This window comes from Hemisphaericaspora subhashii (genome assembly GCF_019202705.1).
Source record: "Hemisphaericaspora subhashii strain CBS 10753 chromosome Unknown scaffold80, whole genome shotgun sequence".
In the NCBI taxonomy this organism is placed as follows: domain Eukaryota; kingdom Fungi; phylum Ascomycota; class Pichiomycetes; order Serinales; family Debaryomycetaceae; genus Hemisphaericaspora; species Hemisphaericaspora subhashii.
Window position 1 is genome coordinate 1 of NW_026057216.1, and position 14,019 is coordinate 14,019.

Genomic DNA, 14,019 nt, shown 5'->3' on the forward strand with positions numbered 1-14,019 from the left:
TGTTGGTCACTTGTCAAGTTTCATTGGTAGAAGAACTGCTATTATTGCTGCTAACATCTTTACCTTAGCCTTCATTTATCCATGGGCTTTCAAACCAATGTGGGTCACTGCTTTCTTTATGCAATTCGGTGTTCAAGGTGCTTGGGGTGTTATTCCTAGCCATCTTTCAGAATTGTCCCCACCTCAATTCAGAGCTTTCGTTACTGGTGTCTCATATCAATTGGGTAACTTGGTTTCTTCAGCTTCTTCAACTATTGAAGCTACCATTGGTGAACGTTTCCCTATCGATATTGAAGAGGGTATTTATGACTATGGTAAGACCATGGCTATCTTCTGTGCTGCCGTTATTGTATACTTGACGATTATTGTATTCCTTGGTCCAGAAAACAGAAACGCAGAATTAGGTGTTGAAAGAGATGATGTTTACGAAGTCTATGATTCTGATCAAGGTACTCTGGTTGTCCCAGAAATTTACGAAAAGACACACAAGTATGAAACCGTTGAAAAGGTATAATCAGCTAGAACGTATTGTTTATGTGGATTCTTCTTTTTTTATAATTCTTTTAGCTATCAGTTTATAGTATATTTATTGAGCAATGTTATAATTCTACACTGTTATCGATATCAAACTACACTTTCGTAAAGCGTCCCTCGAATTTAGTTTCATTTTTTGATAAGTCAGTTCCAGGGAAAGTGTTTATTATTTTCCGAACTTATTAAAAAATTGAAGCCATCCTCACAAATAGGATACAAAATCATCACAATATATTCATAATTGGATTAACAAGATAGTAAGTGAACGTTTGAATTACCTCTTGTCTCCGATTATGTGAGTAGCTGCGTTGTTTGCTGGTGGTATATTAAATCAATACTTTGGTTCCAAGGATTTTGATAATGCTACAGTTATCAGGACTAACCAAGCTTGTTTCCAAGTCCTTCCTTTCTTGGTTTCCATATCATTTTCTTCCTTATAAATCACAATATTTTCCTGCGTCGGTGTTTTCTTGAAATCATACGGTGACGTCATGGGTATCATGTGATATACGTATGACATTCTCATGGCTCATAAAAGTGCGGCTCAAATAAAAAATATCTCAGTCCTGTAATCATGCTATTACCAATGAATGGTGATTAATCTATACTTGACTTACACAGTAATAAAAGCAATGGCAATGGAAGTAGTATTGAAAGGCCTGATTCCTTTATGAGTTAATGTAATTCTTAAAAAGAAAAGTCATGTTAGGATACGATCAGATTAAAATTGCTTTTTTCTTCAAATTGTTGCAAACATTCTGTATTCAAAGAGATAAAGAACAACCAACTTAACTAGGAGAAAAGATTTAAAGATTTGAATATGTCACCCATATAAAAAGAAAAGGGATGAACATATACCAGAATTATTAGCGAATCTCTTTTGAAAGATCGCATGCATCAGAAGTTTTTTTAGTTTGTTGTTCTACTAATTCGACTACGGCACCGAAAGAATTTTGACCACTCCAACGTACAGTATCTGACATATCGAAAAATTTCTTGTTTCTTTCTTTTGATCTTTTAAAAGCACACCGATGGGCATTGCTTCAATTCTTTTAAAAAGGCTTGTCTCGAGACTTTTGTGGTAGACTAGAAAAATTGAATTTAAGGTTTCTGGTTGTGACGATGATATGGCTGATAATTTAGAATTGATTACAGGTGTGTAATGCAAAAGACCCCGATTTGTCATCATGATTATCACAGGAAGAAATGACGAGGGTTTGCCCCACGAGACAAACGGATTTTTTAACTTTGGTCCTTTGTTTAACTCCTATCCTACTTCGATATTTGCAACCGCACGAGTTGCATTCAAAAATTAAGTTCAAGAAAAAAGGAAAGCTAATAAACTCTGAAATCTCGAAGATCTACATCCGTAGCTTAGTGCCGTGTGTCTTGACTGCATTGCCATAAACCTGAGTGTACTACCATGCACAGCTGGGTAGCAATGCCGAACCTGAACGTGGTATTAAACAAGATCTTGATTGAATTCAAAAGAAACGTAGTGCTTTTGCTTGCATTGATTCCCCATGGAGTAGCCCGTGGGGTTATTTTTATTTTTATCAGAAATTGTAACGAGACATTTGAATCAAGGTGTAAGAAATCATACATTCACAATAAAACTGATAGCAAATGAGAGGGGCTATTCTGATCATGCGATTAAGAGCCAAGAGTGTCAGCAGAGTTAAGATTAAAGTTAGATAAAAGAGGTTGTGACTATTATCCCTGCTGCTCCTTTTTGCCCAAAGAAGGTGCTTACATTTTCTTTTGATAAAAAAGGGATCCTGATTATCTTTTTTGAAATCTGTAGCTCATCTTAACTTCACACGAGAAAAAGAAATGCAATAACTTTAATTTGTCAATCTACCAAATTAGCAACCCTTGTGGTAGTTATATAACTTAAACGTTTATTTTTTGTTGATGTTTTACCTCGATTCACATGCCTTCAAGTAAAAGTACGTAGATAAGAAATAAACATTTATACAGACGAAAGGAGATCAATCTACGAATGTCACAACAGATAAGTATTGTCAGCTAATGATTTTCAAACAAGGAGCAGTTTCATCCCTTGTTTTAATTACATGTCACCTGTTTTTATTGATGTAACTTTTTTACTCTAAGTAAATTTTTCTGGTGCGACTAAAATAGTTCGGGATCGAAACCTTTTCCCCCTTGAGTGACAAAAGACAAGAAAATTTTTAGCACCAGACATAGAAAAAGAAATGATTTAGTTAGGAGCTTCTACAGTGGAATGTTCAGGAATATCTACGAGAATATACATTTGTTGCATAATCTTTTTAAGCTTCTCCTGCCGTCAAAAGGGACGAGTCATTTCTTTTCCATATGGCCAATTGATTGGCTAAACGGGAAGGGCTTATCCGATTACACTATATTTATTAGTAAATCTACATTATTTAATGCCTTCAATGGCACCAAGCTACACGAGGGTGACAGTGTTTTAGATCTGATGTATAAATCGGAGGCGCAAATATTCCCGAACTAGAAACGCTTACTTTTGTTTGGTCAATTAAAACAACAACCTGGCTTGTAAAATAATTTGATAGCGCCTTTCCTGAAAACAATAAGGGGACAATAAAATATCTTTAGTGATGAGCGAGGCGAAATTTAGACTTATTTTTTTATTCTGGGGGGCATAAAAGATTTAAAAATATTAAGAAAAGATCATGAATTATTAAAAGAGGATAACATAACCGAAACACCATTCCTTATTAATTTAACCTTTTTAATAATAATAATAATAATATTAGGCTTTTTATTATTGAGAAAAACGTGAATGAATATTTTTGATAAGAAAAATAATCACCAGCTTTTAAAGTTGCGAGTGACATTTACATTTTTTTGCAATTAAAAAAATTAAATAAAAAAAGTATAAATAAACTGCGGCCTTCTTCATTTCCATGAATATTTCTATCTCTCTCTCTGTTATTTCTATATCATAGATTCTGATATTCCATAGATAGTCAGTAAGATATACAAAACTGTTACTTCATAATATATTACAATGAAAGAAACATTTAATAATAACGATAATACAATACATACTACAAAGTCAATCGACTTTCAACCTAGTCCACACATAATCCAAAAGCCTTGTTTTCATTGGCCAGTTATTAGAACTTATTTGAAAACAAGGTTCACTGGTCTTTGGGTAGGTAAGGAAGAATTCTCCAAGAACACCTGGAATGATATATTTAATCCATTCCAACAACTCGTCCACTTAAACAAACATCATTGGAATTTCTTTTTACTTGGTTTTTTTGCTTGGGCATGGGATGCTTTTGATTACTTCACCACTGCCTTGAATATTTCAAACATTGCTGAAAGTTTAGATGTCTCAATTAAACAAGTTTCTTGGGGTTTAACCTTGGTGTTGATGTTGAGAACTATTGGTGCTATTATTTTTGGGGCTATGGGTGATATGAGAGGTAGAAAATGGCCCTATATTATCAATTTGGGTCTTTTGATTATAATTCAAATTGGTACTGGGTTTGTGAAAACTTATGCCCAATTCCTTGGTACAAGAGCTACTTTCGGTGTTGCTATGGGTGGGTTATATGGTATTTGTGCAGCCGAAGCACTTTCAGATGCACCTACTGCTGCTAGAGGTGTCTTGTCAGGGATCTTCCAACAAGGTTACGCCTTTGGTTTCTTGCTTGCAACAATTTGTCAACGTGCACTTACTTACACCACTCCTCATGGATGGCGTTCATTGTTTTGGTTCAGTGCTGGTCCACCAGTTCTTTTGATTATCTGGAGATTGTTTACACCTGAAACTGATTCATATCAAAGAATTAAAGAAAGATTTGAAGCTGGAGCATTAGAGAAGAACTCCAAAGCCAAAGAATTCAAAGCACAAGCTAAGGTGGCACTCAAACATTATTGGCTTGTTATTATCTTCATGGTGTTTATGATGTCTGGGTTCAACTTCTCAGCTCATGGTTCCCAAGATTTATATCCTACCTTATTGGAAAAGCAATACCACTTTGGTGAAGATAGGAGAACTGTTATTCTTGTTTGTGCAAAATTAGGTGCTATTGTTGGTGGTCTTATAATTGGTCACGTATCCAGTGTTGTTGGTAGAAGATCAGCCATTTTAATTGCAAATCTTTTCACGATTGCTTTAACTTATCCTTGGGCTTATAAGCCAATGTGGGCTACTGCCTTCTTTATGCAATTCGGAGTTCAAGGTGCTTGGGGTGTTGTTCCTAGCCATCTTTCAGAATTGTCACCACCACAATTTAGGGCTTTCGTTACTGGCGTATCTTATCAATTAGGTAATTTGGCTTCTTCAGCAACTAGTACAATTCAAGCCACTTTGAGTGAGAAATTCCCTATTGATGCCGAGGATGAAGTTTATGATTACAGTAAGACATTGACATTGTTCGTATTGGCCGTTCAAGTCTTTATAATGATTGTTGTTTTCTTTGGCCCTGAAAATAGAAATGCAGATCTAAATGCAGAAAGCGAAAGTGTTTATGCTACAGAAGAAGATTCCGCTGATGATAAATCAAAGGAAAGTGATCTTAAGAATGCTTCTGATAGAGTTTAGATCCCCAGCTAGACGTTTGTAACTCTGGTTAGTTTGTTTGCGTTTGCTTGTTTAATATTGTTTTTGCCTGGTTTGTATTCCGTTCTCTTGTAATAACTTTCATAGATATTTTAATTTTACATCTATAGAAACATTCAGGATAATTATTATATAAACTTCTATTTGCACTGACCCTATTGGTCATGATATATATTTAATTTTTAAGCCAACAAAAAGTTTTTTATAAAGGGGGCTTTAGTCTTTTGCTTTCCTCCATAGAAAAGCTTTTATTATTTAATTGTGTATAGAAATATTTAGTTTATTTTAATGGATATATGCTGTGTTTTGAAAAAAAAAACTTGCACACTAAAATTATTTTTGTGTATTTGCAACCTCCCAATGCATAAAAAATATTCTTATATGGTCTATTGTCTCAAATTACGAACGGAAACAATACAATTAAGCCTCGACATATTCGTCACGCCACTCCTTTCTGTTGAAGGTTTAGCTCTCTTGAGGCAGTTTCATGTTGCTTTTGCGGTTGTTGTTGTCTGTTTATTTTGTTGAATATTTAATCATAGTTTAGTTGAGTTAACAAGTTATACCTGATGTAGTAGAGTATAATATATATTTGGTTAGATTCTATAAAGAGAGATATTTAGTTTGAAGTGGACTCTGTCGTATATTTATATTTGTCTGTGAGCTCTGCTCGCGCTGTCTGGCTACGCCTACATCATCTTTCATCCGTTTGGTCTATGACCATGCAAGTGATCTCTGATCACGTCTTTTCTCAATCTTGAATAATCTCTGATCGCCTCTCATCAGGTCTCTGACTTGTTCATAGTATTCTTGTTTCTTTTCTATATGTACTCACTTGCCTTTTTCTTGTATCAGTCATTCATATATTTCAGGTATTCTGTTTGCTATTTTCATCTTATTCAGCTTGTACAGTTCATATTCTTATATCATATATTGCGGGCTTTATGGCATGTCATATATCTTATATCTTATGTTGTTTATATTAAAGTAATGTTATGTTAGTATATTTTATCATATATTAAATACGTACCAGTGATTTAATGTGGCCAAGTTTATTTTCCAATGGAATTAATATGGGATTGGGATTTATAATAACTATTATGCTAGAACATTAGCTTACGCTGATGATTTAACAGTGTTTATCAAAGGCAATCTGGATCTTCATATGCTTCAAAAAGCAATACAAAACTACGAGAAGGCATCAGGAGGAGTGATAAATTACAATAAATCACAACTATGCTGTCAAGAAGGACACCCCTTTCCTGCTAATTTTAAATGGGTAAACAAAGCTAAAGAACAAAAAAAGTACTTGGGTATTACCTATAATGGTTTCGAATGGCTGAAGTATATCAATCAAATTACAAAGAACCTCAATTCAATCGAAATGAGACTACTCCCCATCCATTTACGGGCACAAGATTTTAATACTTATATCCTATCCAAGATGTAGATGTAATCAATCCAATGGGTGCAAAAGAAATAAAGGAAACTAAAAGTACAATTAAAAAAAGAGTTTTGCTGGAATTGGAGACGAGAATCTACAAGTTCTAAAAAACCAAGGACGGCTCGGATTACTCGATCTATCATATCAACTTCTAGACTTAAGGGCCAAAATCATCTACAACGTCCTCACAAATAAAACTGACTGGAACTACACGGTATGGCGTATAAAAATTCAAGACTTTGTTGATTTACAACTCCCACCAAAAGAAAAAGTACAACATGAACTAAAGACACATTATGGTTTGATTTCCTAGCTTCAGTGATTCAAGGAATTCAAGGACCTAATGTAGTGATATAAGAAGTGCAATAGAAGGACATATGTAATAATTTCGAAAAACACTGCCTTTGTGCATGGTTTGCACTAGTCAAGGAATTTAGAAACAAAAGGCAAACTAGAATCCGAACCATTCAAATAAGCCAGCTTCACATCCTATTGGAAAAAGCAGTGGAACTGCATGAATTTGAACTCTTCAAACAACCGAATATCAAAACTTTCTTCAAGAAACGATCAAGAAAAAATCAACCAAAGAAAAGGAGATCCCTCAAACCGTCTGGTCGGACAAAGTTTGCTGATATAGACAAATAGCTATGGGGAAAGTTTTTTGAAAGAATAGACGAAGCTAAATCTGAATGCCCAGGTATAGGTTCAATTCATCGATTGAACCTTGGACATTGGACACATTACAAACGTCGAGATATACTCTGCGAACTACGTGGACAATCGATTAAAGGAATCAATGTTGTGAATCAGAAATTAGCATTCTGTCCAATAACCAAGAAAATATGGCACAAATTCGGCCCAAGAAAAAGAACACTAAAACTAAGAACGATTATTTGTGACAATGAACTAACGAATAAAGAAATCATATCCATCAACGGTTTCATAAAAGCCAATGAGCATTTTAGAAAAGTCCGACAACGAATCAGATTGACGGAGCCAGCCCTCAGATGAAGAGCTTAAAAGATGGATTAACTATTATAAAACATACTCTGATAACTTCACTCTTTAACCCTAAAAAAAGAAAATATATAACGGGGGTTCTAGTCTTGTACTTTCCTCCATAGAACAGTTTTTATTATTTCATTATGTATAGAAATATTTAATTAATTTTTAATAAATGTATTTATACTGTGTTTTGCAAAAAAAAAACAAAAAAAAACGTTTATTTTATAAGCAGATCTCGGAGAATCTGGTTTAACATCCTACCTTTCTACGAATTAACAATGAGAAAAGGCATTCTATTGTTACAAATTTCATTCCATATTGAACAATAGAAATTATTTTCCATTATCCAAATAAGGGGGATTTAACCCCCTAAAAATTTCGCCTCGAAACTCTTCAGATCGTTTATCCTCCTAAAAAAAATGTATATGATTTAAGCCTTAGTTAAACAGCAGCTAAGCATTTACAGGGAGACTATTCAATTTAATGTCAAGAACAGAATCAACATATGTAATTAAACAAAAGTTATTAACGAGTGTGATACTTTTTTATCTAATATTATAAAATAGAAAACTATACAAATATTAAATAATCAGAGTCTTCAAAACTCTTTTCAACAAATAAACAAACTTAAAACTGTATTAAAAACAATATAATACCGAATCCGAAAATGATAAAAATTAAAACCCTAGAAAGTATAAAATTTCCCACTTTGATATCAAGATAATACTCAGGAAACAATAGTCTTACATGAGTAAACCAATGGCAGCAGCAGCAACAGCAGCTAAACCACCTTGGGCTAAAGCGGCACCACCTTCAAAAGTGGATGGTTCAACTGGAGCTGGAGTAGTGGTGTTCTTGGCTGGTTCTGGAGGTACGGTTGTTGATTCAGGTTCTGTGGTTGTTTCTGGGGATGGTGATGGGGAAGGTGATGGAGCAGCACCGGCAAGGGCAATTCTAATTGGGATAGCACCTTCTGGAGCACCTTCTGGATATGAAACCACAGCGTATGAGGTTTCAGAATAACGGTATGGATCGTTGATGTTCATGAGGGCATAAATGCTGTTAGAACCTGCGAAAACAGCATATCCATCAGCATCAAATTCAACTGATAATGGTTGAGCAGCGACAGTCAATTGTAAGACATTACCTTCAATGGCAAAATATTGGTTTGAGTTTGGTTGATCAGATGAAAGAGAAATGAAGATAACTTTAGCACCCTCATCGTATTGTAATGTTTGTGCGTTAGTTCCTAAGAAGAAGTAGTTGATACCAGCACCTTCATGGATGGAAGATAACCCTTTTGAATTAACTTCTGCAGATTCAGATCTGGCAATCAATTGGATTGGGATAACATCAGCTAAAGCAGATGCAACAAATAATAATGTGGAAGTTAAAGTGAATTTCATTTTAAAGCGAACGTGGATATATTGAAAACAAATATATGTTGATGATAAAAGAAAAAGAGGAAAGGAAAGAAAGTATAAAAAAAAATTGAAACTTTGGAAATTGGGGGAAATGTGGTTCCTAAATACTTTTTCTCATACTCCCTAGGAAGTTCCAAAACATTACAAATGTGGAATCTAAAAGCTGAAATCTGGGTCTAAATTTAGAAATAAAAATAAATTTTAAAAAATAATATTATTTATGCTTATAAATTATTTTATTGTTCTAAAAATATTCTTAAAAAATCCATTGTTTTCTTTTTTTCCTGACGTATGGACTGACTTTTGGCGACAATTCCATCACTTCCATGCAAACAGTTTGATGTAAGACCTGAAAAGTTTCTTGAAAATGTAAATGGAATTAGTAGCATTCTGTTGAAAAGTATCCATAACTTCGAAACCTGTGTATCTTACGATAAAATTTTTTTGAGTATAAACAATTAAATTTTTGCTTGTACTGTAAAAGTAAACAAGCAATTAAGAAAAAAAACCAAACTCTATATGATCACGACTTGTAAGCGAAGTGTCCCCCCCTTGTTGTTTACACAAATTAATTTTAAACTACAAGCATTAAATAATACACGAAAGTGCCTAATTGTGCATTTACACGTATGGTTACCATGTCGATTAAGAAAAGTTCAATAACTTGGTGCGTTATTGACATCATTATTATGTGTTTTGAAATCTTAAAATTCATGTAGTAGTTACATTAAGACAAAAGACAAGCTTTATCTATTTTTAGAAATTCACACTCTACATTTAGCAAGTTTTAAACTTGGCTAGTTTATTGTTCTTTTCTTGGCTTCGTTTCAGTAGAAAAAGTTAAATGATAGCGCCAAAGTTGCAACCTTATCAGAAGAGAACCTCATTACTTTAATTAACGATGGCCATATGCTTAAGCTAAACGGCAACGGGAACAGGTTCTATTTCTCTTTTTTCTTTATTTTTACCAAGAAACTCCCCGACAAGAACTTATAAATTCTCTTGTAATACCACACTTTTTATAAAAAGCACGTTAAATGGTCACGAGTATTTAGAATCGTATTTATTAAACTTCTGGTCTCATAACTTACAAGAACTCTAAACGTTTGTAGCTGACAGGTTTTGACGAATCGCACTGATGATGTTTCTTGTAGGAATTTTAGTTTATAATACTCTATTGCAAATGTGTTCTTGGAAGCCTAACAATTCTACGGGTTTTGTCTATACAACAAGAAGGTTTTTCTGCGTGAATAATCCGGAGCCAATCAAATTGCCCAGATTACCAATACGGCCCCCATGAAATTGTCTACAAAATGCTTAAGGTTTCAACCCAGTTTCGATTACTTTGTCTTTTTTCCAGGTTCTACAGAATTTTATGATTTATGACTTATTCATTCTTACAATTATTGTATTTTGCTAGTGGTAGCCATAGAAGCCCTCGCTTAACTGAATATTCAGAAAGCCCCGCGACCGGAATTGTTCAATTATTTTTATTATTTGGGCTTAAAAAATAATATTTTTAGCAAAAACCAATTTGGAAGAGTTGGTTCCCTATTTGGAAGCGCAATCAATCTACAATCCAAAATCATTAAAAACATGTTAAAAATATGAAATTGCAAGCTTTAAAAGAGTACAACTTATATAAAAATAAGAGGCATTTGTACAGTACCATTGTATCAAAATATTCTGGTTCTTTTGATTTCGTAAGTAGCAACAACTGGCCTATGGTCTGAAAAATAAAACCCTTTAAAATAATTATGCATAATCCCAAATTGTTCCAACATAATATCATAGTACAAATGATGTTCCAAATTGAAGAAATTATTAACTTTGAATGCATCTTGATCATTGTGGCCATCCCCATTACCATTCTCCGCATCATTGTCGTCCGCCTTGAAGTTTGGTCTAGTGAAATAAGGCGACCACACATAATCAATAATAGTATTTGCTTCATTTTCTCTATTAAACCCAGTAAAAGTAGTTTCATGGCCATATGAATACTTCCAATCTACCAAAGTTCTACTATCTTTAAATCCAGCATCTTTCAATATCTTATATGGTTCATCTTTTGGTTGTGTATTGAAATCTCCACACAAAAATGAAGGATAATCATTATAATTCTCCATCTTATCAATTATCAATTTTGAGCTCATTCTCCTAGCCAATTTCCCTCGATGGTCAAAATGAGTATTGAATACGTTTATTTTTATCAATGGATTTAATCTAGATTGAAGCGTGACCATAGTAACTATTCTTTCCAATGCCGCATCCCATCCACGACTGGGCTTCCAAGGAGTCTCACTTAACCAATACGTTGCATTTTCTAATATTCTCCATTCACCAGTTTTGAATAATACAGGAGCGTATTCTCCTGACATATTTCCATCCAGACGTCCTACTCCATAAAACGTCCATCCTTCATGGTTTTGATTTAATCCAGCGAGGATATCTTCAAGTTGATTATGGAGGACTTCCTGGAGACATACCACATTAGCATGGCCTAAGAAGGATGTATGGAAATCTATTGAGTTAATGACTTGGACTTTTCTCGTTTTCCAAGGTCGTTCGAATTCATCAGGATGCCGTTTGTTGTCGAATCGAATGTTATTGGTGTAGATACGGAGATTGAGGCTGGGTCCATAGATATTGGAGATGGAACTGCCTGGTTGGGAAAAAGATTTGATGAGTAATAAGGCTATGATAAGTAAGATCGAGGGGAAGAGTACGATGAATCTAAATCTTCTTCCCCAGTTGTAGTTTTTCGGTTTGACCAAGGTCAAGTGAGTGACCGTATTAGGATCAATGGGTATTAATGGGGTATTTTCACTAGACATGGATGGCAATTATATGTTTCTATTTCTAATTTATGACTTTCGTTTTAGTGACTATTTATATCTGGGGTTAGTGAGATCTGGTTGTAGATCTTAATTTCAAGTAATTACATGTTTCAACCCACGACCCCCTACTTCGCAACTCCCTTTCTTCCCCATGACATCATCACACAGAAAAAAAGATTTTTAAAAAACCTTCTTTGTATAATGTTTCAAAACTTTGAAGTATGATTTGACATTTTTACACGACCTATACATCTACATATGCATACGCATACTATACTACCGATCTCTTACGAACATTATCATTCTCTGATTGTTTAACAGACGTTGATTCTTCTCCTATAACTTCATCAAGTATTTCTATACGAGGAGAATCGTTGCTGTCTTCTTTCTCTTCTGCCACAACCTCGTGTCCCTCCTCCTCTCTATCTGAACCTCCAATATTGCTGACCAAAAACATAATCGTACTTCCAATACCAAAAGCAAAGGTAGCACCAAACATAAACAACGTAGCATAAACGAAAAACCTACCTGGCTTCTCCATAATCAAATTCACAGGATCTAGCATAAACTCAAAATAAAAATCCTTCACCTCTAAATATTGCTTCCTCCAAAACATCCTAACAAACAAAATAAATTGTTTATAAGTAGCAATATCATTATCCGCCATAATCTCGTCAAAACTCTTAGGAGGTTTCATAGGTTCATTCTTAACTTTTGGACGGGCAGATTTCTTATTTTCATATTCTAATTGCAACTTCGTCACAAATGTCGCATTTCCAATCAATTCTGCCTCAGGGACAGAATGTCCAATATAGATATTGTCAAATAAGACATCTGCATCCATACTCCATAATTCAAATCCAATACCTCCAATTGGCTTATCTACTCGTCCAGGATGGATAGTTTCGTAATAAGCCGGATTTGGTATCCTTTTTGGTTTCCATAATCCTTGGAAATTGGGATTGATGATTTCTGGTGCAAACCAAGGTCCGATATAATCAGGGTTGGGAATTTGAGGTGGATTCCAAGGTCCACAGCCGGATGTATGACATTTGGGATTGATGAGTAAAGTAGGTTTCCATTCGTCATCTGGCACTCCTTCAGGTTTAACTTCATTAGGATCAGGGATGTAGCGTGGGGCATTTTCATCCCAGGAATCAGGTTTGACGGCAGCTGGATCTGGGATGAAACGACGGGCGTGTTTTGCATCGTAGTCAGCTGGTTTTTTGGCATTTGGATCGGCGATATGGAGTCGATCATCCCAATCTGCCGGTTGTTTGTCGTCCGGGTCTATGATTTCTTTTGGAGGGGAGAAAGTTGGGTCGAATAAGTTAGGTTGGGAAACTAGATTGCCTGCTTTCGCCGTTTCTCCATTTATCCTGATTTCGAAATCTTGATTATCATGGATTATCAATGTGTACAAAGTGGATAAATCACCAGTACGCGCCATTGGAGGGTGTTTCAAATGTTTTTCCTCGATATTTGAACCTTCTGTACTCTTCCTACGCAATATGAAATGTATTTTATTATTACTTCCACAAATATCAGGACCAAACATAATCTGATATGGGGTTTCAGAACTAAATCTCGAATAATCAGACCCTGATGATACATCCAAAAGTTTAATATAAGCTCCACCACAGGATAACCCTTTTTGTAGTTTGACTTCATATTGTAAGACAAGATCCTTGCCCTTATTATCTATTGGACGCGGTAACGTTCTAGCAATGGCATGATGGGCAGCTTTTGACCTCAATACAAGCCCTTTGTCATCTTCATATCCAGGATACACCTCAGGAGGAGCAATTTCCCATCTACCTTTGTATGAAACGATTTCATCTCTTCCTTCATCGAACTTTTTGGCTCGTGATGAAATCCAAGGGGAATTGGCCAAGTCTTTGTAGTCGAATTGTTCAAGAAATGAGTCTTCACTTAGGAGCGATTTATTAAATGGTTGGAACTTGAGCGCTGAAGCAATATCCAAAAATATTGCAATTGAGATAACTGACTTCACTTTCATATTGATGATTGCTATTGGAAAGGGAGAATATCCGTTGATCTACGGAGTTTCTTTCAAAGCTGGAAAACGCATCCCAGAAAAACCAGCAAATGTCGCACAAAAACGTCGCCGCCGAATTCATGTCGCAATATGGAAAATCCAATCTATTAAACTAATATACACTGTTACTAATA

The 14,019-nt window shown here is 34.9% G+C and overlaps 4 protein-coding genes across 4 annotated transcripts; 2 read left to right on the forward strand and 2 right to left on the reverse strand. All coding sequences in view use genetic code 12, as the record gives it.

The window, feature by feature from the left end:
• On the forward strand, window positions 1-514 carry J8A68_001353 (uncharacterized protein; the record flags this gene model as incomplete). Its single annotated transcript, XM_049404998.1, has 1 exon — window positions 1-514. A coding segment is annotated over one exon (514 nt), but the record flags the coding sequence as incomplete, so codon positions are not given.
• A 3,036-nt stretch (window positions 515-3,550) lies between these two features.
• Window positions 3,551-5,098, forward strand: J8A68_001354 (uncharacterized protein; the record flags this gene model as incomplete). Its single annotated transcript, XM_049404999.1, has 1 exon — window positions 3,551-5,098. The coding sequence occupies one exon, from the start codon at window positions 3,551-3,553 to the stop codon at window positions 5,096-5,098; it is 1,548 nt and encodes a 515-aa protein (XP_049265277.1).
• A 3,210-nt stretch (window positions 5,099-8,308) lies between these two features.
• On the reverse strand, window positions 8,309-8,971 carry J8A68_001355 (PGA30; the record flags this gene model as incomplete). Its single annotated transcript, XM_049405000.1, has 1 exon — window positions 8,309-8,971. One exon carries the CDS (start codon window positions 8,969-8,971, stop codon window positions 8,309-8,311), a length of 663 nt encoding a protein of 220 aa, XP_049265278.1.
• Window positions 8,972-10,665: 1,694 nt separating this feature from the next.
• Window positions 10,666-13,846, reverse strand: J8A68_001356 (calnexin; the record flags this gene model as incomplete). The annotated part of the gene is made up of 2 exons (XM_049405001.1): window positions 10,666-11,815; window positions 12,099-13,846. 2 exons carry the CDS (start codon window positions 13,844-13,846, stop codon window positions 10,666-10,668), a joined length of 2,898 nt encoding a protein of 965 aa, XP_049265279.1.
• Window positions 13,847-14,019: the final 173 nt, after the last annotated feature.